General features: G+C 14.5%; 3 protein-coding genes across 3 annotated transcripts, besides 49 other annotated features; 1 reads left to right on the forward strand and 2 right to left on the reverse strand. All coding sequences in view use genetic code 6, as the record gives it.

Annotated features, from left to right (window-relative positions):
• Nucleotides 1-1,068: 1,068 nt before the first annotated feature.
• Nucleotides 1,069-1,121: a microsatellite.
• A 1,160-nt stretch (nt 1,122-2,281) lies between these two features.
• IMG5_192450 (hypothetical protein) lies at nt 2,282-3,345 on the reverse strand (the record flags this gene model as incomplete). Its single annotated transcript, XM_004025044.1, has 2 exons — nt 2,282-2,791; nt 2,836-3,345. The coding sequence occupies 2 exons, from the start codon at nt 3,343-3,345 to the stop codon at nt 2,282-2,284; spliced, it is 1,020 nt and encodes a 339-aa protein (XP_004025093.1).
• Nucleotides 2,785-2,834: a microsatellite.
• Nucleotides 2,793-2,833: a microsatellite.
• Nucleotides 3,346-3,387: 42 nt separating the features above from the next.
• Nucleotides 3,388-3,452: a microsatellite.
• Nucleotides 3,407-3,453: a microsatellite.
• Nucleotides 3,454-3,499: 46 nt separating this feature from the next.
• Nucleotides 3,500-3,570: a microsatellite.
• Nucleotides 3,533-3,571: a microsatellite.
• Nucleotides 3,572-4,691: 1,120 nt separating this feature from the next.
• Nucleotides 4,692-4,737: a microsatellite.
• A 3,042-nt stretch (nt 4,738-7,779) lies between these two features.
• Nucleotides 7,780-7,826: a microsatellite.
• Nucleotides 7,787-7,829: a microsatellite.
• A 26-nt stretch (nt 7,830-7,855) lies between these two features.
• Nucleotides 7,856-7,919: a microsatellite.
• Nucleotides 7,868-7,920: a microsatellite.
• A 21-nt stretch (nt 7,921-7,941) lies between these two features.
• Nucleotides 7,942-8,846, reverse strand: IMG5_192460 (hypothetical protein). Its single transcript, XM_004025045.1, has 2 exons — nt 8,787-8,846; nt 7,942-8,344 (listed from the first exon to the last, which is right to left on the reverse strand). Exons 1-2 carry the CDS (start codon nt 8,839-8,841, stop codon nt 8,064-8,066), a joined length of 336 nt encoding a protein of 111 aa, XP_004025094.1. The 5' UTR covers nt 8,842-8,846; the 3' UTR covers nt 7,942-8,063.
• Nucleotides 8,100-8,138: a microsatellite.
• Nucleotides 8,386-8,433: a microsatellite.
• Nucleotides 8,582-8,612: a microsatellite.
• Nucleotides 8,847-8,849: 3 nt separating the features above from the next.
• Nucleotides 8,850-8,888: a microsatellite.
• Nucleotides 8,889-9,067: 179 nt separating this feature from the next.
• Nucleotides 9,068-9,116: a microsatellite.
• A 310-nt stretch (nt 9,117-9,426) lies between these two features.
• Nucleotides 9,427-9,464: a microsatellite.
• Nucleotides 9,465-9,527: 63 nt separating this feature from the next.
• Nucleotides 9,528-9,612: a microsatellite.
• Nucleotides 9,613-10,092: 480 nt separating this feature from the next.
• Nucleotides 10,093-10,122: a microsatellite.
• Nucleotides 10,123-11,430: 1,308 nt separating this feature from the next.
• Nucleotides 11,431-11,463: a microsatellite.
• Nucleotides 11,464-12,223: 760 nt separating this feature from the next.
• Nucleotides 12,224-12,263: a microsatellite.
• A 559-nt stretch (nt 12,264-12,822) lies between these two features.
• Nucleotides 12,823-12,883: a microsatellite.
• Nucleotides 12,884-12,979: 96 nt separating this feature from the next.
• Nucleotides 12,980-13,081: a microsatellite.
• Nucleotides 12,980-13,103: a microsatellite.
• Nucleotides 12,981-13,084: a microsatellite.
• Nucleotides 13,044-13,081: a microsatellite.
• A 1,976-nt stretch (nt 13,104-15,079) lies between the features above and the next one.
• Nucleotides 15,080-15,134: a microsatellite.
• Nucleotides 15,118-15,167: a microsatellite.
• A 13-nt stretch (nt 15,168-15,180) lies between these two features.
• Nucleotides 15,181-15,254: a microsatellite.
• Nucleotides 15,255-15,299: 45 nt separating this feature from the next.
• Nucleotides 15,300-15,334: a microsatellite.
• A 405-nt stretch (nt 15,335-15,739) lies between these two features.
• Nucleotides 15,740-15,807: a microsatellite.
• Nucleotides 15,749-15,822: a microsatellite.
• Nucleotides 15,759-15,816: a microsatellite.
• Nucleotides 15,759-15,865: a microsatellite.
• Nucleotides 15,765-15,839: a microsatellite.
• Nucleotides 15,771-15,839: a microsatellite.
• Nucleotides 15,824-15,881: a microsatellite.
• Nucleotides 15,834-15,884: a microsatellite.
• Nucleotides 15,836-15,893: a microsatellite.
• A 964-nt stretch (nt 15,894-16,857) lies between these two features.
• Nucleotides 16,858-16,890: a microsatellite.
• A 544-nt stretch (nt 16,891-17,434) lies between these two features.
• Nucleotides 17,435-17,477: a microsatellite.
• A 330-nt stretch (nt 17,478-17,807) lies between these two features.
• On the forward strand, nt 17,808-19,020 carry IMG5_192470 (hypothetical protein; the record flags this gene model as incomplete). The annotated part of the gene is made up of 6 exons (XM_004025046.1): nt 17,808-17,938; nt 18,043-18,167; nt 18,217-18,298; nt 18,356-18,476; nt 18,525-18,638; nt 18,681-19,020. Coding segments are annotated over 6 exons (913 nt in total), but the record flags the coding sequence as incomplete, so codon positions are not given.
• Nucleotides 17,952-17,996: a microsatellite.
• Nucleotides 19,021-19,303: 283 nt separating the features above from the next.
• Nucleotides 19,304-19,348: a microsatellite.
• Nucleotides 19,349-19,623: 275 nt separating this feature from the next.
• Nucleotides 19,624-19,704: a microsatellite.
• Nucleotides 19,648-19,702: a microsatellite.
• A 665-nt stretch (nt 19,705-20,369) lies between the features above and the next one.
• Nucleotides 20,370-20,403: a microsatellite.
• Nucleotides 20,404-20,596: 193 nt separating this feature from the next.
• Nucleotides 20,597-20,621: a microsatellite.
• Nucleotides 20,622-22,518: 1,897 nt separating this feature from the next.
• Nucleotides 22,519-22,548: a microsatellite.
• The last annotated feature ends 249 nt before the right edge of the window (nt 22,549-22,797 follow it).

Below are 22,797 nucleotides of genomic sequence, written 5' to 3' on the forward strand. Positions count from 1 at the left end.
AATAAATATATAAAATAAGAAACTCATTATAAGAAAAAAGTTAAGAATTAGAAAATTTAAGAAGAGAATCAGAATGCGAAATAGGATTTTAAAAAAATAAAATATAAGAATTGGAAAATAGTTTAAATCTATAAATTTAGCAAAAAAATGATAAATAGTAAGAAATAATAGATTAGATTAATCATTTTAAAAATACAATATCATAATATGAATAATAAATAATTTAAATACATAAGGAAAATATTAATTTATCAAATTAAATCAAATAGTATGATGATAACTTTGAGAATAATAATTAATAAAACTAAAATATTCAAATAACTTATAATATTAATAAAAGTGAAACAATATTGAATGAATTAAGAAAAAAATCCATATTAGAAACTAGTTAATTATAAACAAACTTGTAATAATACGAAGATCTTCTTTATAAAAAAAATAAAGAAAGCTTAATTTTAAAAGCTGAATAATAATAAAATACAGATCAATTGCCTATTATATTATAGAAATAAGATAACGACGAAGTATACATAACTGATTCATTATATAAAACTAATTAATAAAATAATTTAATTATTGAATAAGATAAATAAATTCATATATTAGAATTTGAAAATTGTAATTTAACTAAATATATAGATAAATATATATTTATTTAATTTTATTTATTGTTAAAAAAATAAAAATATTAGAATAATTAAATAAATAAAATATAAAAGGCAATGAAAATATTAATAATTAACTTCAAAATAAGATAGATATTTTAATATCTTCAATTTCTGATAAAGAAAAGCTTATATAACATTTAAGAAAAGATTAAGAAATTGAAATTTCATAATATTAAGAAAACATTATAAAATTAGAAAATTAATTAATTTAATAAAATGATGAAATTTCGTCTATAAATAATTTTTAATTATCTAGTATTTTTATTTTATTTTATTTTTTTAAAAAAAAATCATATTTTTTTGAAAAAAAAGAAAAAGAAGAAGATTTAAATTAAATTTTAAAAGAAAAGAATTATTTATAAGAAAAAATAAATTATTTATAAATTTAAGTCGAATAAGTAAATGAATAAAATTAAATTTTGAAATAAATAAAAGATAAATTATTAAAATAAAATGAAATATTTTCTAATACTAAAAATCATTAGAAAATTTGGTAATAAAAGCTTGAAAAACTAGAATATTTAAGAGCTAAAGAAATATAAGATATGAAAAACGATTTTTTATAATATAAAATTATATAAGTTTAATAAAATTAAATACTTCCAGAAGCTGAAAGAGTTGCTTTTAATACATAAAGTAAATAATTGTAATAAAAAATTATAGAGTTAAATGAAATTATAAAGGATTTAGTGGAAGAAAATGAAAAAGAGAAAATAAATAGTTTTTAATTAATGAAATAAAATAAAGAAATTCAAAACAAATCAAAATAATTTGTGATATAAAAAGAAAAATAAATAGAACAGGAATAATTAAAATTATAAATAATAGTAAAATAAATTATTTAAATTTTTATAAATAAAAAAATAGTATATAAAAGATTAATTATATAATTAAGAAATTATAAATTAACAACTTTAAGGCAAACTTAATTAAAAGGAAGCTTTGATAATTTCTCTTTAAAGCGAACTTTAAAAAAGCAATGAATTTTTATAATTAAAAAAATAAGAAAGAGATTAAGCTATTTAAGATGTATTTTTTAATATAAACAAAATATATCTATATATTTATATACTATTTTTAATAAAGCTTAATAAATTACAATAATAACATTTTAATCATATATAAATACAGGAAGAATTAGAAAACGAAAAAAATAAAACTTAAGTATTGCTTTAAGAAATAGAAGAAATGTATAATAAAAATTATTATGATAATATATTATATTGTTTAACAATAAAAGAAAAAAAACCAAAGATTTTTATAAACTATAATCTGAAAAAAATACATTAGAATTATGTGAAAAGAATAATGAATTAATTAAAAAAATAGAAGAATTAGATAAATTATAAACTATTTATTAAAATGTCCTTAATAATCTAAATTATTTGTAAAATAAGGTATATTATTTCAATTAATATATATTTATATTTTTCCTTTAACAAAAATAGTTATTAGATAAATTGTAAAATTAAGAAATTATAATATAATGAAAAAAAATTTAAATTTAAATTTAAAAACTAATAAAAAAAAAAAAAAAATACAAATTTATATACATAAAAAAAAAATTCAATTCTTTTTATAAACCAAATCAATAGAAAGTCCATAATGATCACTCAACTATGAAAAGTAATGATTTTTTATTAAAAATTATTAAACTTGTACACTTTAAACGTTTTCCTTTAAAATACATACCTAATTACCAATTTTAATAATATAATCTAAGCACTATTTAATTTTTAAATCTTCTTTAACTGTTAATGTAGTTTCTTTCGGAATTTCATTTTGATATTTATCAATAAAAACATCTCCATAAGTAATTGGAGATTCAGCTCCAAATTTTTCTTTGATACAATCTAGGATTTTTTCTTAAAAGAAATTCGATAAAATAATAATTAAGCAATCATATTCAGAAAAAAAATTTTAGTTTTTTTTTAAATTTCATTTTTTAGTTCTATATAGGAATCTAAATAATTTATAGGAAAAGTATGATTGCGAGCATTTACATTAAAATCTCCACAAATTAATATTAATTCGTTTTAAAATTATTAATTATTTTCAAGAGTTTTATTTATAAATTATTTCATTTATTATAATTAATCAATCCTTGTTATTACAGTTTATTTCTTTTTTTATTTTTTTATTTTTAATTTTTTTTTTTTAATTTTACCACATTCTATTCGTTACCTACATAACTTGCTTATAAATGAGTATTAAATAAATGTAAATGAGTATCATTTATTTAGATTTTCGTATAAAGAACCCCTTTCATAGATAAATTATCAGATAGTATTCCGTATTTATAAGGAAGAAATATCTTTTTTACGATAGGAAATTTAGATAGAGTTAATAAACCTCCATCTACCAATTAAAAACTAAAAAAAGATGGTTAAGGAGATTTAGCATGATAAAGAAAACCTTACTTTATAGCATTTTCAATTATTTTTTCTTTTCTTTAATTTAAAAAAGCGAATACTTCTTATAAGCAAATAATTTCAAAATCAAAAATATTATTTAGAAAAAATTTAGTTCTTTCATTTTTAAAATCGTCAATGTTATTTTTTATAAGAGGAGGTCTTAAAAATAAATTATATGTCAATAGTTTTAATATAATTTAATCTAAATTTTATGATTTTTGCTTTTTTTTTATATTAATATTTAAAAGTATGCTATCATGCATTTCTTAAAGTAAATATTATTTTAACATATTTTGCTAAGATTGATATAAGTATATGTATAGGTATATATATATATATATATATATATATATATATATATATATATATATTTTTCATACTATATAAAAATAGATAAAATAATGAAATATTTATCAATATAATTTTAGTATTTATTTTTCTATTATAATATTTATAATTATTATTTTTTTATAATTTATTTTATTTTTAAAGAATATTAATTAAATATATGATATTAAAGACAATTTTTTTTTCAATATATCCTTGTATACTATATGCATTTATTGCTATCTAATTATAATTTGTATTAAAATAACTAAAGACTTATTAACAATATATAAGTTTAGAAATAGTTTATTTTTTTATATAATTAACTTAAAAAAATATATAAATAATTAAATTAAGATAATAGGATATTAGCAATTAGTAATATTAATATTTTGCACATTAATAAATCTTTAAAATTATAATCAAATACAAATATAAAATTAAGTTTAATTTAAATAATAGATGCAATATTCTTTACTATATACTATAAATACATTATTTGGTACAAACGCAACATATATTTTGCCAATTCCAATGTTTTTAACCCTAAGAAGAACTTTGATTTTATTTACATATATATTTGCTTTATTTATAGAAAAAATAATTAAAGTTATGGAAAACCTTTGTTAAAAACTTCGATTTTTATGACTAGTTTTGGCGCTATAATTATGGGTTATTAACAAATTCAAAAAAGTTATATAGGATTTGGTTTTTGTTTCCTAAATAATACTATTACTACTTTGGTTTAATATAAAAGTAAGTAATTTGGATAATATTAAAACATATCCCCTTATTGTAAAAATATAATTTATTATATATAATTATTATTTTTACTATTATTATTATTTTAAAAAAAGAATAAGTTGCCTAAAATTGCAAATATGTATTATTAATATTGTTTATTTATATTTTTATAACCGGTGATTTATTTTATACATACAAAAATCTATATTAATTACCTATATAAGCTTTCTTATATATAAATTATGTTGGTATTTTAGGTAATTTTAAATAAATAATAAAGCCTATAATTTTTATTTAAAAAAATAAGGATTCTTTCATTAATATTCAACAAATTTATGTTGTGTTAAATTATCAAGTTTAGCGTTACCAATTACTAATTTTTTAAAAGATATTATATGTACAAGCATATCACTTTGGATTTATTAAGATATGCAAGTTGATATATTTTTAGTTTGTGGCTTGTTTTTATCGTTATTTGGATGTTGTATGTTTTTGTATAGCAAATATTAAGATATAAATAAAAAAATAAATGAGTATATTAATTTAAATTTAAGATTAATTTAATTTAATTTAATTTAATTTAAATATTAAATATATATAAAATTATTTATTATTATTATAATATATATTTTATATAATATTTGTTATTATTAGATATGAAAAAAATTATATCCAATTTATTTTTATTTTATAAGTTACATATATATATATATATTATTTAATTTTTTGGTTTTTTTTTGTGTGGAGTATTATAACTCATATTTTTATTGAACTATTAAAGTCAACTTTTATATTTATAACTAATCAAAAAGGTAAATTTTTATAAATATGGAATTATAAATTGTAAATTGATTTAATTAAGTAAAAAGTAAAAAAATAGCAACAAAAAGATATAAAAATATATATAAATAAAGATAAAAATATTATATTAAACTTACGTTATTATAATTTATTAGATTAAAAATAGTAAATACTAAATAATTACTCATTTTATAAATAACAATATATAAATATATTCTGTAAATTTGCATTTATTCAAAATAAGAGTATTTTATATATAAAAGCATATTATTATTTTATTTATTTGTTTTTTTATAAAATATAAAAATTATTTTAATTTTCTTATTTAATTTTTCTAGATGATTATTTATAAACATTTATTAATAAAGATATTTATAATTTTATAATATATTTTAATTATTTCTCAAAAAATAAAAATATTCTTTGTTAATTATAATATAAAAAACCATTTATAAACCTAATTAATAATTGTATTTTAGAAATTTTTATTGTTTTTTTATTTTCAATATTTTATTATAAAACATGGTGGGTGCATTATTCATCTATTACTTATTTGGATATTCTTTTTTTAAAAAAAAACACTACAAACAAAGAAAATATGTATATAATAAAATAAAATATATGTTTGTTTTAGTATAATATATCAGTATTTTTTTTCATTATGTTTATGCGTTTTCAACAAATTAAATACATTAAATCATAGTTAATAATATATATAACATTTGAGTATAAATTAAAATAAAAAGCAATTCCATTTATTGCATAATTCTTTATTTTAAAAAGTGTAAGTTTAAGTATTAATAAATATTAATTTTTTATTTTTTTTATTTTAGATTACTTTAAAATGTAATATAATGTAATTTATATAATAAAAAATAAAACAAATTATCTAATATTCCATAAAACTCTCAATAAAAAAAACGTAGCTTTTTAAAGTGATTTAATAAAAAAACAATTAAAAAAATATTAAATATAACTAAAAACAGAAGATAAGAACACATGTATTATTTTATTCACAAACAAAATAATAGTTTAGTCCTATAAATATTAAATACTTATTAATATTTAATTTATGTATATATCTAAGTATTAATTGATAACTAATTTTTTAGATTTTTTTAATATCGGGATGTATTATTCTTAAAATTTTATTTGGATATGTGGATGACTTTAATATTGCAGGCATATATAAAGATTTTGCTTCGCTGCATTTTTTTATTACGATTATATTATATATATTACATTTTAATAAAAAAATTAATAAATATTCTTTGAGTTACTTAAAATTCATAATTTTAGTTAATTATGAATAGTATATATATATAAATTATTATTATTATTTCACATTAATTTATTATTTAATTTAAATTATAAAAAATTTATATATATTTTAATTTTATTATAAATATTTTTGTATAAAAAAAATATTTTAATTTATAATATGAAAACAAAAAAAATTTTTGATATAATAAAAAATTAATATTAAACATATTTTATTTTAAAAACAATAAAAATAATATATAATCATTAATTAATATAAAATAATAATAATTTTTATTATATTTATAACATAAAAAAAAGTATTTTATAATAGAAAGATAATTTTTTTAAAATAAACAATTCTTTGTTTATTTGAAAAAAAATATAATAAACAATTATAACTTGATTAATAAAAAATGTTATCACTTTCCAAAACAAAAAAAACTATAAATTTACATAATATTATTTATAATATAAAAAAATAAAATAAAAACATAAAAAAACCTTAAATAAATTTAATAAAATTTTTATGACATATGAAATATAAGTTAGTTTCGGAATATCATTAAAGTATAATTTTTGACATTTTTTATATTTGTTTTACTTTAAAAAAGTATTTACAAATATTCTAAATCAAGAAGTTATTTAAAAGGTTATTTTTTTATATATTATAAATTATTTGTATTTTTTTTGATTTTAAAATTTACAATTTTTTAATAAATATTGATTTAGATAAATTTAGATATTAAATAAACTATAATAAATACAAAAAATTAAATTAATATTATTTATAGAAAAATAAATACAAATATTTGAAATTTCTTACTAACCATAATTAAATATAAATATCACAAAACAATTTAATATATCAAGACTTATTAGATAAAAATGATAAAAAAATTATTAAAAACTTTATAAAAAACATTTAATTTATCCTAATTTTGAAAAATCAATATTTAAATAAATATTCTTAATAATAATAACTAAAAAATACTATTATAGCATTATTAAACCAAATAAAATATTAAATTAAGATAAATTTATTAAATTAGAAAATTAAGGCTATTAATAAAATAGAAATAAAAATAGTTATGATATTAAAGTTTAATATAATAATCAATAAAATCGTATTAATAATAATTAAAATCTTTTTAGAAATTAAAAAAATGATAAGTTATTAAAATTTGTGGTATTATTTAAAAATAAGTCTTCATTACAATGTAAAAATTAATTATTTAAATTTTAAAATTTCTATATACTTTGTTTAGACTATATGAAGGTTCTTTAAATTATTTTTACTATTTAAAAGAATTAAAGTTGTTTATATTTTTAACAAAAACAAAATAAAAATAACAATTAATTATGTAATATTAAAAAAACGATATATAAGAAATATTTAAAATAGTATAATATATATATATATATTATTCTTATATATAATTAATATAAATAAGATCACATAATATCTTTTTTATCTTTATAAATAATATAAGAAGTAATTTTTTAAATTACATTTCGAAAAAAAAAAAAATAGAAATAAATGGATATAAAAAATAAGCGGTTAAATAAAATATATATATATATATATATAAAGTATATAAAAATATATATAAATTAATTAATTATAATATGCATTTAAAAAATACAAATTTTTTATATATATATTATAAATTATTTAAATATCTAATATAATTATTATATATATCAAAAAATAAAAATATAGATATATAAAAATATTTAAATATGTATAAAAATCCTAAAACATAAAAACAGATAAATAAAAAAAAATACAGAATATATTTTTTATTAAAAAAAATAAATAAGCAAAAATGCGATATTTTAATAAAAATCAACCGAAGAGGTCACCCATATCATAATCTTCTTCTTCTTCTTTCTTGGGTTCTTCTTTCTTAGGTTCTTCTTTAGCAGGGGCTTTAGCAGCGGCAGAGGGGGCAGGGGCAGATGAAGCTCCAGAGGCACCTCCGAAAGAAACAGTGCTTAATTTCTTTTATCCAGCAGAAATAACGTCTTCAAGTTTTTTTCCTTTAAGAGCATTAACAGCGGCATTCAATTTAGCTTCATCTACAGTAGCAGAAACAGTTTCGAGGAGTTTCTTGACTGCTGCGGCATCTAAAATTAAAAAAAAAAATGTTTATATTATTATATATATTTAAGAAAAATATAAAAAAATATAAGAAGAATAAGAAATAATAAAGAAAGAGCTAAAGAGTTTATTAAAAGGAGTTTTTTTTTTTCTTTTTATTTTTTTTTTTTCATTAATTCACAATATTATTTAATTATTATTAATTTCAGATTCCATATTTAATATTTGTTAATTCTGTCATTTTTTGTTGTTATTGATTTTTTTTTTTTCCATCTATTTTTTCATCTATTTTTTGTCTTCTTTTGAATTTTTGAATTTTATTATTTAGATTTCTTGTTCTCCAAAAGGTTTTAAATATTTATTTTTATTGGCAGAAAAGTAAATTAAAAAATAAAATAAAAAAGCAAAAATAAGGAAGAAAGTTTTGGATAAATAAACATAATTAAATAATATGATTTTATATTTTACCAGGGTTTTCTTTTCCACCGAGGGTTAATAAAGCATAAGCGGCTAAATATTTCATTTTATGTTTTTTTTTTTTTTTTAATAATTTTTTTTTTTTATATATAAATTATTATTTAGCGATTTGATTTTTTTATTTTTTTTTTCTTCTATTTATATGTATTTTTGTACCTTTTGAATTTTGATTTTTTTTTTTATTAAATTTGATTATTTTTATAACAAAAATTAATTAAAAACTAATATATTATGTATTTTCAAGTATAATAATAAAAATATTTTTTTAATATTTTAAAAAGTGCTTTATAAAAGTACTAAAAAAAAGTGCTTTATAAAAGTTTTAGAAATAATAAAAATAATATATAAAATATTTATTTTGTAAATAAAAAAAAAATTGTCTTTATTATTAAAGGAATTTTGAAAAAAATATAAGCAATATTATTTATATATATAAAAAAATAAATACATTTAAAAATATATAAAAAAATTATTATATAAGAGAATTATTTAGTTTTATATTTATATTATGGGGGTTTTATCTTTAAAATATATATTAAAAAATAATTAATAAAGTTTTATATTTTTTTAATAATTATTAAATATAATATAAAATTTATAACTTTTTATATTATTTTTGATAAAACAATACATAAAAAAAATTAAATGAAAAAAATTAAAAAATAAAATGTTAGGTTTAAAATCATAGCTTATATTCTTTATCATAAATTATTAAAGCTTTTATTACTTAGCTTATTAGTATTTTAGTTATTATTATTATTATTATTATTATTTTTATTATTATCATTATTATTATTATTATTTTTTTACTTATTATAATTTTAATCAAATATTTCATTTTAAATATTATTATAAATACAACTTAAATCAACAGATTCCCTGTTTTTTTCTCCAAAATGATTAAAATATCCAAAACCTCCATTTTCAGTACTTAAAAGGGAAAATCTTCTTTATTTTTCAAAAAATAAATCACTTTCTTTTCTCATATTTTTATCATTTTTCGGACTTGAATTTAAACAAAATTAATTATCATGATCTATAATATTTTAAAATAAATTTAAAAAAAGAATTATTATAATATAATTTTACATAGGCTTTAGTTTATTTTAAATTCATTTATATTATTTTCACTTACTTTAGGTTTTTAATTAACATATGTATTTTTTTAATTGGGATTATTACTTTATATAATAATATTTTCTGAAATCGAATATTTTTTATTAGTTAAACCACTATTAATATTATGGTTAAAATAATCATTTTATACTATAATTGAGTATTTATTATTTTTTTCAATATTTATATTTTAATCATTTATATTATTAATATAATTATTTTTCTTTTCTTAACATTATATTTCATCTTTTTAATCATTTAAAATATTCGCTTTTAATTATTAAATAAACTATAAGCTATTTAAATCAAGAATATTATTATTATTATTATTGAATTTATTAAAACATTTTTTATTTTCTTTAAATAACTAAGCATTTGGTTTGAATTCTGGAAATCTCATTTAGGACCTTAAAAAAATAATATAATAAATAGATTTTTTTCTTAAAAATAAAATATTAATAAAATATAAAATACATATAAATTATTATTCATACTATGATTCTGAAAGATTCTAAAAATTATCAGATTCTATACATGCTTTTCTTTATAAAGCTAAACAATCTTAAGGATCAAATTAAATTAATTTTAAATACATATTTCTTGCTTCTGTATAGTTTTTATTTATTTCATAAAGTAATGCTATATTGAAAAGGTTTTCAATTTTAGAAGTATCTAATTAATATGCTCTTTGGAAACTTTAAAATGCTTCTTTATACTTTTTTAACAAAAATAATAATAATAAATAAATGTATTATATATATTTATTTTTTTTTAAAAAAAAAACCATGATTAAATCACAAAATATTATTGCTAATAAAGTAAAGTTTTCTGAATTGTAAGGTTCAATAGATATTGCATAAATAACATGCTATATAGCTTCTTTATATTTACCTTATTTTTAATAATATCTTGATTACATATAATATATTTCTCTATCATTATGGATTATAGGAATAGAAGATAATATTTCAAGGGATTCTTACTAAACGAAGTAAAGATAAAAATATTTTTTAAAATTAATGTTTTTTTACTATTTTTCCGTTTTAAAAAAATAACCAACTTATAGATTTTAAGGCTACTTAATTGTTTTGTTCTACATATATTGATTTATTATAACATGAAGCAGCTTCATCATACTTAAATTTTGTTTTTTTAGATATATATAGTTTATTATTTACCTCTTAATATTATTCTAAACAATGACCTATATTTACCAGAATCAAAGATATGTTTTATGATTGTTGTTAAGGATTTTCTAATGCTAATAAAAAATACTTTATAAATAGAATAAAATAACTTGTTTAATTTTTTATATGTATATATAATACTTCTAGAGCAATTTTATATTAATAATTGTATTTATTTATTATTGCCAAATATTCATATATATTATATTTTTAATTAAAATCTTTATCATTATTAATAATAAACTTAAAAATCTTTTCAGAAAATGAATATTATTCTATCTAAGAATTAATTTTTTTAATAATAAATATATTGTTTAATTTAAAATATATTAAATATATCTAAAATTAATATGCTCTAAAATTAAAAAAAACAAATTGATAAAAATATATATATCATATATATCAAAAAAAGTTCATAACATATATTTTTTTACTTTAAAATATGAAAGTGCTATTTAATACCAAATATTATTGTCTTTCTATTTATTGTTTTTATTTTTTTTTTAAAAAAAAAATACATTATAATTTTTTTTTTAATAAACTTTAATTTGTTCTGAAATTTATGTCGCATAAAAATAATATTCAATAGATTTATTATATTCTTCTTATAGGAATGCACATCTCCCTAAAAATACATATGCATTTACTTAATTTTATTTTGCATTTATAATTGATTCAAATATTTTTTAAGCCTATTATTATTTATTAAAAAAAAAAAAAAAATATATATATATAGGAAAAGATTTTTTAAAATAAAAATGTTATTTTATATTAAAAAAATTAATGCAATATATTTAAAATATAAATCAAACATTTTTGATGTTTTTAATATTATTGGTTTATAAAAATGCTATTCCTGCTTCTGTGTATTGATTAATATTTTATAAAACAAATTCTTATGATTAAGGGTTTAAATAATTAAAATATTACTCTGATATTTTTTAATCCTTTTTATTTAAATTTAAAAACTAGTTGTTATCACAAAACAACTGCATTTGTAATGTGGTATAAGGAAAATTATTATTATCATTAAAATTATAATTTGTTTAAAAAAAATCTTGATTTTCAGTCATTTTTATTAAATTATTTATTATTAATATATTTACAATATACAAACTATAAAATTTTTTTATCCTTTTTTAATTTTTTTTTTTTTTTTAATTTTACAAACATTAATATGCTTTTTTTTTAATTAAAAAAAATATATAATAGAGAGATTAAAATTTAAAAAATATAACATTTTTTATGGAAAATTTATTTTTAAATTTTTATTATTCTATTTAAAAAAGATCTGAATTCTTTTAAAAAATTAAAATAATCATAACGTTTAAATCAAATATATAAATTATCAATTTAATAATTAAATTTAATAGATTAATTTTCAAAAAGCTTTATTAAAATAGACTTAATATTATTATTAATTTAAAATAAATATATTTTAATAATAAATAAAATCATATTTATATTTATTATTTTTTATTAGTATAAAATAAATAAATAAAATTCTAATTTAAATTAATAAGCTATTACTAATAAATCAATTATAATAAATATTTTTTTAATACTATAAATAATTAACTGAAAAATAAAAATTGTTAATAAACAATATTTTAAATAATTTTTTTATAAATAATCTTATAAAAAAAAATCATTATGAAAATTAACAAAATTATTTTATTACATAAATTAGAATTATAAATCAATATAATAATTAAATTAATTTTTTATAATTATAAATAAATTATAGTTATTATTATAGTTATTATTATATATAATTATAATTATTTTTCATAAGCATTAATTGTAGATTAATATAACAAAAATTTTTTTATCAACACTAAAATTATGCATACATATAATAAATATTTGCTTTTAATTCAGAAAAAATAAATAAATAAAAAAAAAAAAGTAAAAAAAGTAAAAAAAATAAAAAAGAAAATAGAAAAAAATAAAAAAACAAAACAAAAAAACAAAACAAAAAAATAATACACAAAATTAAATAAATTTGATTATAATAATAAAAAATCAAATAAAAAAAAATAAACCAAAAATATGGGAGGTGGTATGTGTTCAAAAGACATAAAAAGTAAAAAGAAGCAAAACTACCATAATAAAATGAACTAAATCAGCATAAAGCAAATTCTAAATACGTCACCAAAAAAAATTAAAGTTGTTAACAATTTATTGACGATTAGTAAAAATATCAAAAGAAATTTTAAATAGGCGAATATTTTTTACAAGAAAATTTTTAAAAAACTCCCTAATAAGCCATCCATATAAAATAATAATTTGAGTAATTTCTCCACTAAGGCAAACTTTAATTTATACATCTTTCAGAAGAATAAAAACGCCAAATATATGAAAATTAAGATTTATAAATAACCAATACAGAAAAATATTTAATTGCAAACATTTTAAATAAGCAAATAAATAAATTAAATTAATATCTGGAAAAAGATCCTCCATAAAAATACAGGTGGGAAATCTGGAAAATAAAAACAAATTCCCAAAAACATTACGAAAAAGGTATTTACGAGAAACTTTTGTAAAAAGAATCTTCTTTCCAAAACTAAATCAGAAAAGATGTAAGTAGAAGTTTTCCCAATATGTATTATTTCTAAGATCCGAATTAAGGAGATACATAGGAATAACCTGTAGGACAAGAATCATTATTTAGAGTATTGAAAGCTTTATCGAATTATTTTCCTAATATAGGATATACTCAAGGAATGAACTTTATCGTAGGATTTTGTTTGGCTATTAATGGAGGGAAGGAAGAGGAAGCTTTTTGGTTTTTTGTCAGTTTAGCAAAATCTGAGAAATATTTAATTATGGGATTATATGAAAGAAATTTTCAGCTTTTGGATTTATTAAAGTATGTTTTTAATTAAAAATTTAAAAAAATCATGCCAGAGTTATATAAGCATATTTAAGAATAGAGAATTTATGATGAAGAGTGGATTTGGAAGTGGATTTTAGTTATATTTTTAGATAATTTTCCTTTATAATAAACTATAAGATTCTGGGATTTTTTTATTAGTGCAGATTCTGTTTTTTCAATTTTAAGTTTATCATTATAAATTATAAAAACATAAGAAAATAGATTAAAAGAAATGGAGTATGGAGATTTTCATATGTTTTTGAAAGAAATAAAAGATGAGAATTGTGATATTTGGCAAAATAAATTACATAAAGAATTTATTGATATTGATGTATTATTTTAAAATGCAAAAAAAATAAAAATTTCAAAAAATTTTATTGTTAAGTATACAAAAAAATATATAAAAGAAAAAAATATTAATGAAAATTAAAATCTTTATTCATATTATTTTATACATCTAAATTCGAAAAATAAAAATTTACATTACTAATATTTAATGACCAAAATCAATTAATTAAATCAAGAAAATAATTCATATTAAATAACAGATATTGATAATAACCAAAATACACAAAAACCAATATAAATATTAAATGAGGATAATTAATAATAAAAAGTAGAATAAGAAAAATAAAATGAAAAGGAAAAAAATAATCTAGAAGATTAAGATACACACTAATAATAAGAGTAAAATATAAAAAGTGATAATAATAATAAAAATGATTTGTAATTAAATAATGATTATATTAACAATTAATAAATAAATTATAATGATGACTTATAATAAAAAGATAATAATAAATATGAAAAAAATTATAATTTTCAAATAAATGAGTGGCCTGTTAAAATTTATAAAAAAAGAATTATAAATAAGTTGAAAAAATTATAAAAAGATTTTATGAGCCTAAAAAATATAAATAGCAATGAAATATAAAAAAACGAAAATTTTGATATAAATTCATTACCTGAAAATAAAAATAGGTAAATACTTAATAAATAAAATTAAACAATAAATAAAAAAAATAATAATCAAAATTCATTTGATGAAAAAAATAATGATATTAATAATGATAATAAAATTTAAAATAAAAAATAAAATGATGATTATAATAAAAATATTAATAATAATAATGAAGATAATAAAAATGATAATAAAATTGAAAATAAAATTGAAAATTAAAATGAAAACGATGATTATAGCAATAATAATAATATTAAAATAATAATAATAATAATAATAATAATAATAATATTAATATTAATATTAATATTAATTTATAAGAATAAGATGACGATTTTAATTAACCTGTTTAAATATTTTAATAATAAAATAATAATAATAATAATAATATAATTCAAGATTAATAAAAAAGCCCTATAAATTCTATTCAGAACTAATATAACAATTTGAAAAAACACTCCTTTTTTTAAAAAAATAGCTTTGATTAAGATTGTTTAGATAGTTAAATTAATTAATAAAATTTATAAAAAATTGATATTAAAAAAAATGTTATCGAACAAAATAACTTTAATATAATAAATTAACAATTAAATAATATTTTATACGAAGACCATGATTTTTAAGTTTATTAAAAATTAAAAGTCAACTCAATAAACCTAAAAAATTAACATAACGATACAATTGATAATAATATACAATTACAAGTAAATAATACATAATAAAATTAACAAAATATAAGCCATTATTTATAAGAAATACATTAATAAAACATAAGTGGATATAGTATTAGTATTTAGGCAAATAATAGTAATATAAATTAAATAAATATAAATAATAGTAAATTAAATAATAATAATAATATAAATATTAATAATAAAATATAAAATCATAATATAAATGACATTTTAATAAATAATAATATAAATGATATTTTAATAAATGAAAAAACAAATAATAATGAACAGTTTGTAATTTTATCTCCTTAATAAAAAATATCAGCAATTAATTAAAAACTAGAAAACTAATTATAAACTCCAAGTAAAATAAGATAATAGTAATAATAATAATTTTAATCTTTAGATTATAGTATCTAATAGGAACGATTAAGAATAAGTTCTTTCGACATTGACTAGTATCAAAATAAATAAAAATTAGCAAATATTTTATAAAATACTCAGTCTTTAATGAATTTATAAAGTATGGATAACATTAACTAATTATATTAGTAATAAGAACCACATTTAAAATAACAAAATAACCGAAAATTAGAATTAACAAATAACTATCATGATAATTTAATAGTTAAACTAATGGAAATAACTGAAGAAAACGATCGAGACATGAAAAAATATAGTAAAAAATTCGAAGTAAACCCAAAATATATGCATAATACAACCATAACTTAATTTATTAAAAATATAAAAGAGGAAAGTAAAAGCAATAAGAGTATGAGTAGTAAAAATAAAAGTTTTATAATATAATATTCTAATATAAATAATACAAGTAATAATCCAAATAATATTAGTGAAATTATAAACAATAATAATAATATAAATAATTTGAATTAAAATCAAATAAATAATGATAATAATTCATAAAAGTCATTAAATCAGAAAAGAAAATAACTATATAATAACTAATATAGTTTATAATATTTAAATACTAAATAAAATTAAAAAATAAAACATTCAAATAATAGCCGTATAATAAGTGATGCGGCTTAAAACAATCTTGTAAATCAAAAGGAAATTTTAAATAATAATAGTAATTCTTTTTATGGGAAAAATTCAGAAGCTTCCAAATTTATAAATAATTAAAATCAATACTAATATACTAAGTAAAATAGAAATTCAATAGATCTTTAATAAAGTATAGAAATTTAAAATAATAATTTTAATAGTAATAATAATATTGTTGAAAATATATAAAATATTATAAAATATGATAAAAATTTTTAATCCACAAAATCAGCATAAAATGAAATTTTTATAAATGAAAGTAAAAAACAAATATGTAAAAGTGTCTCTGCTTTATAAAAATAAAATTCCAATATTGCAAAATAATTAAAAAATACAGCTTCTTAAAGTCTTTTCAATTAATAAAGTAATAAAATTATGCCTAAATAATAAACATAATAAGGCTAATTTTACAGTATAAATAAAAGTCTCGAGCATTTTAAAAAAATAGATGAATATAGTGAATGTGAAAGTAAAATACATATTTCTTAAGCGAATATAACTTTAGATTAAAATAATAATAATAATAAAAAAAATGAAAATTTTTGAGAAGATATATATCTAAATATAGACACATTTAAAGAAATATTAATTTTTTGTATAATTTTATATAAATATAAAAAAACTTCTTAAATATAAGAAATTATAATATTTATTCTTTTATTGTAATTAATATCAAATTTTTTTACATTTTTATTAAAGAAGAAAAAAAAATATATTATTAATTATTATAGATATTAATTTATAAAGTATATAAATTATATTTATTGTATTTATCATTATTAGATTTATATTTATTAGCTTGAAAAATTATAAAAATATATAAAATAATATTTTATAATTACAAATTTATATAAAAAATCAATATTTTAATTTATAGATTTTTTTTTTTTTTATTAATTAAAAAGTTATATATTTTTTTATTTTTGAAAGTAAAAAAACAAAAAAAATAAAATAAAATTTAAATAAGATGAATACAGAATAGAATTTAGCATTCATAACTTAAAGCGAAATAAATGAATAAGAAAAATACAATACAGTAATAGAGAAAAATAAAGTAATTTTAATAATAAATTAAAGGAAAATTATCAAAGAAACACTTAATAAATCTTAGATGAAATGTATTAATAGAATCCACAAAAATCATTAAGAAAATATCATTCAAAGATAAGAGAAGATCAATAGAAAATTAATTTTGATTCTCCAAGGACAAAGACAGCAGTATTATTATTAAAATTAACATAAGATTAATATACTTTAAAGTAAATAAAAAAAATAATTTTAAATATATAAAATATATAATATATAATTTATAAATATTTTGCCATTTATATATATTTATATATTTTTATTTGTTTTTTTTCAGAGATTTTTTTCAATTTTAGAAATTAAGTGAATATAATAGTTTAGCTTTAAAAACAAAATAAATATAAAAATATTAAATTGATGACCCTTATAAATATTATTATTAACACCTTTAATTAGTCCATAGTTTTAAAAAAAACAATATTCATTTCATTATATTAATATAATTAAATAGCTAATTTAAAAAGAATTATTTAAGAAAGAAAACGATTAATTTAATAAAATAATTATTAATTCCGAAAAACAGCTGAAGGATGGTAAATTTATATTTTTTTTTTATGAAATTTAATTTTTTTATAAATTATGTTTAATAGTTCTAGAAAAATTTTAAATAAATCTAATAGAGAAAAAAGTCAATATTTAGACCATTTAAATATAGATTATTAAATATAAAAAGTAAACTCATAACACGAAAAAGAAGTGAATATTCATGGAGTATTTATATTTACATTTTATATTTATTATATATTTTATAAAATAAAGTTCTAAATCTAAAATGAAATAAGATAAGAATTTTTACTCAGAAAATAAAATCAAAGTATAGAATAAAAATAATAAAGAGTAGAATAAACAATAAAAAAATAACTCGACGAAAAAGTTAAAATAAAAATAAATAAAAAGAATTAAAAAAAAAAATAGTTAAAAAATGTCAAAATAATAAATTAGAAACATAGAGCTAAAAAATAATAAATAAAAATTTCACATTAATAAAATTTATAAAAAGACATGCAAAAAATTAAAGAAATGTACTTAAAATAGAACTAAATATATAATAAAGTAAAAGAAAGTAAATCTAAAGTTTTATCATTTACGAGAAGTGCGAATTCGGCAAAAACTTTTAGGGAAAAAGTCGACGAAAAAATAATATTAAAAAGTGAGTAATTAAGGCAGTAGTTAGATTAGAGAGATAATTAGGTTTATTTTTTAATGAAAGAGCACTGGTCTTAAAGGGTTAGAAATTAATAGCTTTTTAATAGTTTAAAACTAGATAAATTAGCTATTGCAAGATAAATTGAAGATTAAAAACAATAAGAAAAATTCAAAAGTCTAATTAAAAATTATGAATAACATTAATAAGATTTGGATAAAAAAAATGCTAAAATTTAATAGAAAGATAAAAATAAAGATTAAGTCTAAGTTTAAGGAATAGATAAATATAAATATAAAGATAAAGATGAAAATTAAAAAGAATTTAAATAAAAAGAAAAAAATTTTTAATGAAATAATTATAAAATTAATAAGTACTAAAATAAACAGAAAAGTATATTATATATATATATATATACATATATATAAATATAATATATTAAAAACAATTATTTAATAATGTATTTTTAAATAAATACATATATAAATATAAAGTTTATACTTTTAGTAGATTAATTAAAAAATAAAATAAAAAACAGAATTAATAGAATATAGAAAAGTATTTATATTTTAATTCAAATAATTTTTTTATTTTTTTATATAAGTTGTAAATAGAAGAAATTTTAGCAAATAAATAATTTAATAGAACATAATAAAGTTAAAGAAATAAATCTCAAATTTCATCTCTTTTTTTACAAACAGTATAAAAATAATCATATAAATAAATAAAAATAAATAAATATATATATATATAAATATATATATATTTATATATATATTTATATATATGTATAAAAATTTTCTTATAAATTCTTTTTTATTAAAAAAGTAAGAAAAATGGAATAATTATATGATGAAATAAAAAAATATAGATAAAAAATTAAAATAATAAAAGAAAAATATTAACTTAATTAGAAATATTGCATCGTTAAATATTTATATATTTTAATATAAAATATATTTTTTTTTTCATTGTATTTTTTATATAAAAGTTAAAATGCACTTTTATTATAAAATGAAAAATTTAATAGTTAAAAAATTTTAGATAAATTAAAACAGATGATTTAGATAAATTATTAAAGTATATTTTTTATATTTCATTAATTTTATTATTTAAAAAGACATTTTAAGCAATTTAATATTAGCGAAGAAGTATTTTATTAATATTTTCCTTAAAAAATTGTATAATAAGAAAATAAAGAATAATTTAATAATTGAGTATTCTTCATATTTATTTAAGAAAAATAAAATTTTTTAAATATTTATTATAATAAATAAATAAGTTAAAATAATTATTTTTATAAACAATATTTTATATGTTATACATTTTTACTAGAAAACTAAATATTAATTATAAAAAATATTTTTTATATTATTAATTTTCATAATAATATAATCTTTTATAATAATGAACATTAATAAAATAATATATTTTAAACTTTTCTTATTTTATTTAAATAAAAATTTAATTAAATTTAAATTTAAATTAATATTTTTTTTTAGGAAAAATATAATTATTATTAAATATTTTTGTATTTAAATAACATACATAATTTTTAAAATAAAAATAAATATTTTAAAATTAGAATTATGTATAACAATATAAAAAAGAAACTAATTATATAATATTAAAATAAATAAATTAAATCATAAAATATAACACCTTTTAATAAATATATATATTTATTAAAAAAATAAAAAAAAATAAAAAAATGTAATAATTATAAAAATCTTAGAATAATATCAATAAAAATAACTAAAATAATAAAATACACCCATTAATAAGCAAAAAAGAGCCATTATAAATAGAAACATTAACCTTTCCAAATAACATTACAAACGTACAATAAATAAATTCAAATTCAAATTTAAGTTAACAAATATTGAACAGTTATGAATTTATAGATAAATATAAAAAACAGTTTTTATTAATAGTAGAAAAAGCTCAAAATATACGTTTAGTAGAATATTTAGGAGGTCTTGCGGAAATTAAACAAAAAAATTAGATGATATAAGAATATGGAGTTATTTGGAAAGAAATATTAGAATTATTGTAAAATATATAAAATAGAATTATGTTTATGACTTTTGAAAAAGACGTTATTTATCCAGGTACAACAAATTATGTTTCGGATATAATTATTAGTAGTGTTAATGAAATTATGGAAGTTTTTTAAGAATTAATATAATAATCTACTTTAAGATATTTAGATACAGTTTGCATTATTCATAATTTAAAATATAAATAGCAAATTGATTTAACTTTTAATATTAATAAATGGGCTTAAACAAATATAGTACATATATAAAAAACTCAAATATCAAAAAGTAAAGGAATTCTTAAAACAAATAATAAAAAAGGTTGTATTCCTTGCTTTTCCTCTAAATAAAATCAAAAAAAATGATTTTTGTTTATTTGTATAATTTGTTTTATACTGTATCTTTTTTTTATGTATGTAAAAAAACTTAATTTAATTTTATATTAATTATGTGTGTATATATATATATTTTATTTTTCATGAAAATTTCCCTTTTTTTTTGTATGTTTAGATATACTAATTAGATTTTACGAATACAATATATAAATATTTAAGCAATTAATTTAATTATATAATTAAATTTTTTGTAAAAAAAATATTAATTCATCTTAAAATTTATTATTTAATTACATTTAAATTGAATTTCACTTAAAAAAGAAATTTTATTATTATGTACTTTTTTTTATATACAATATAATCCGTTAAGAAAAAATAAAAATATAAAAATAGTTTATTTTTAAAAAATAAAATTTTAATTTATTGGAATAAATTTAATGTAAATAAATTAAAAAAATAATTAAAGTATACATTGTAAATTAAAACTATTATTTATTATAAATTTATAATTTTAAAAGTTATAGTGTTTTATAAATTTATTAAAAAATATATAAATATACTTAACTATTTTAATATATATATATTTATATTATAAAGTATTAATTAATTTTCTTCTAATATATAAAAAACTATTAAAAAAATAAAATAATACATATATATATTATTTATAATATATATAAAAAGTAAATTCAATAAAAAATATAAATATGAAAGGTTAATCATCAGCCTAATCACTAAAAAAAATAATAACATTTTAAAGAGCAAAGATAGACTAAAAATTGAATTAATAAATAAAATCTCATAAATAGTAATCAGAAAATGACATAAATATTTTAAAAATATAAAAGTAAATAATTCCGTAATAAGCGAAAACTAAAATTACATAAGAATAACATAATATATAAATATATCCTTAAAATATTCAAGAAGATAATTATTTTCAACAAAATGAATAAATAAAAAGTAATTCAATAACAAGATCATTATAAAAACCTTCTCAGCACTCATATTCAGTTTCATTATTGAGACCAAATCAATTAAATAATATAAACTAAACCCAATATTATTAAATAAGCCATTTTTTAAAACAATAAAAAAACTATAGAAATAAAAAAAAGAAATTATAAACTCCCTAAAATCAAAGAGAAGAAAAAGATAGCATAAAAGCATTTTCAGAAATTGATAATATACACAAAGTTTAAAACGAAATATAAAAAATATTATCAAATAATGAAAATTTAAATAAAAAATAATTTAATAAAAAAATTAATCTATTATTAGATATTAACAAAATATAATCTGAAAATAATAGAGGAGAATACATAAATTAAATTTAAAAATTAGCTTAAACTACAAATAATTTATAAATATAAAAAAATAATACAAATATTAATTTTTAATACAAAAAAAGCATTTAAACATGTAAATAATAATAATATTTAGATTATTTTAATGAAAAGGAAGAAAATTAATTTTTTTTTATTCCTCCTAAAATCCCAAATCGTAACCATCAA

The sequence above is a fragment of the Ichthyophthirius multifiliis genome, assembly GCF_000220395.1.
Source record: "Ichthyophthirius multifiliis unplaced genomic scaffold scaff_1120509251382, whole genome shotgun sequence".
Lineage (NCBI taxonomy): Eukaryota > Ciliophora > Oligohymenophorea > Hymenostomatida > Ichthyophthirius > Ichthyophthirius multifiliis.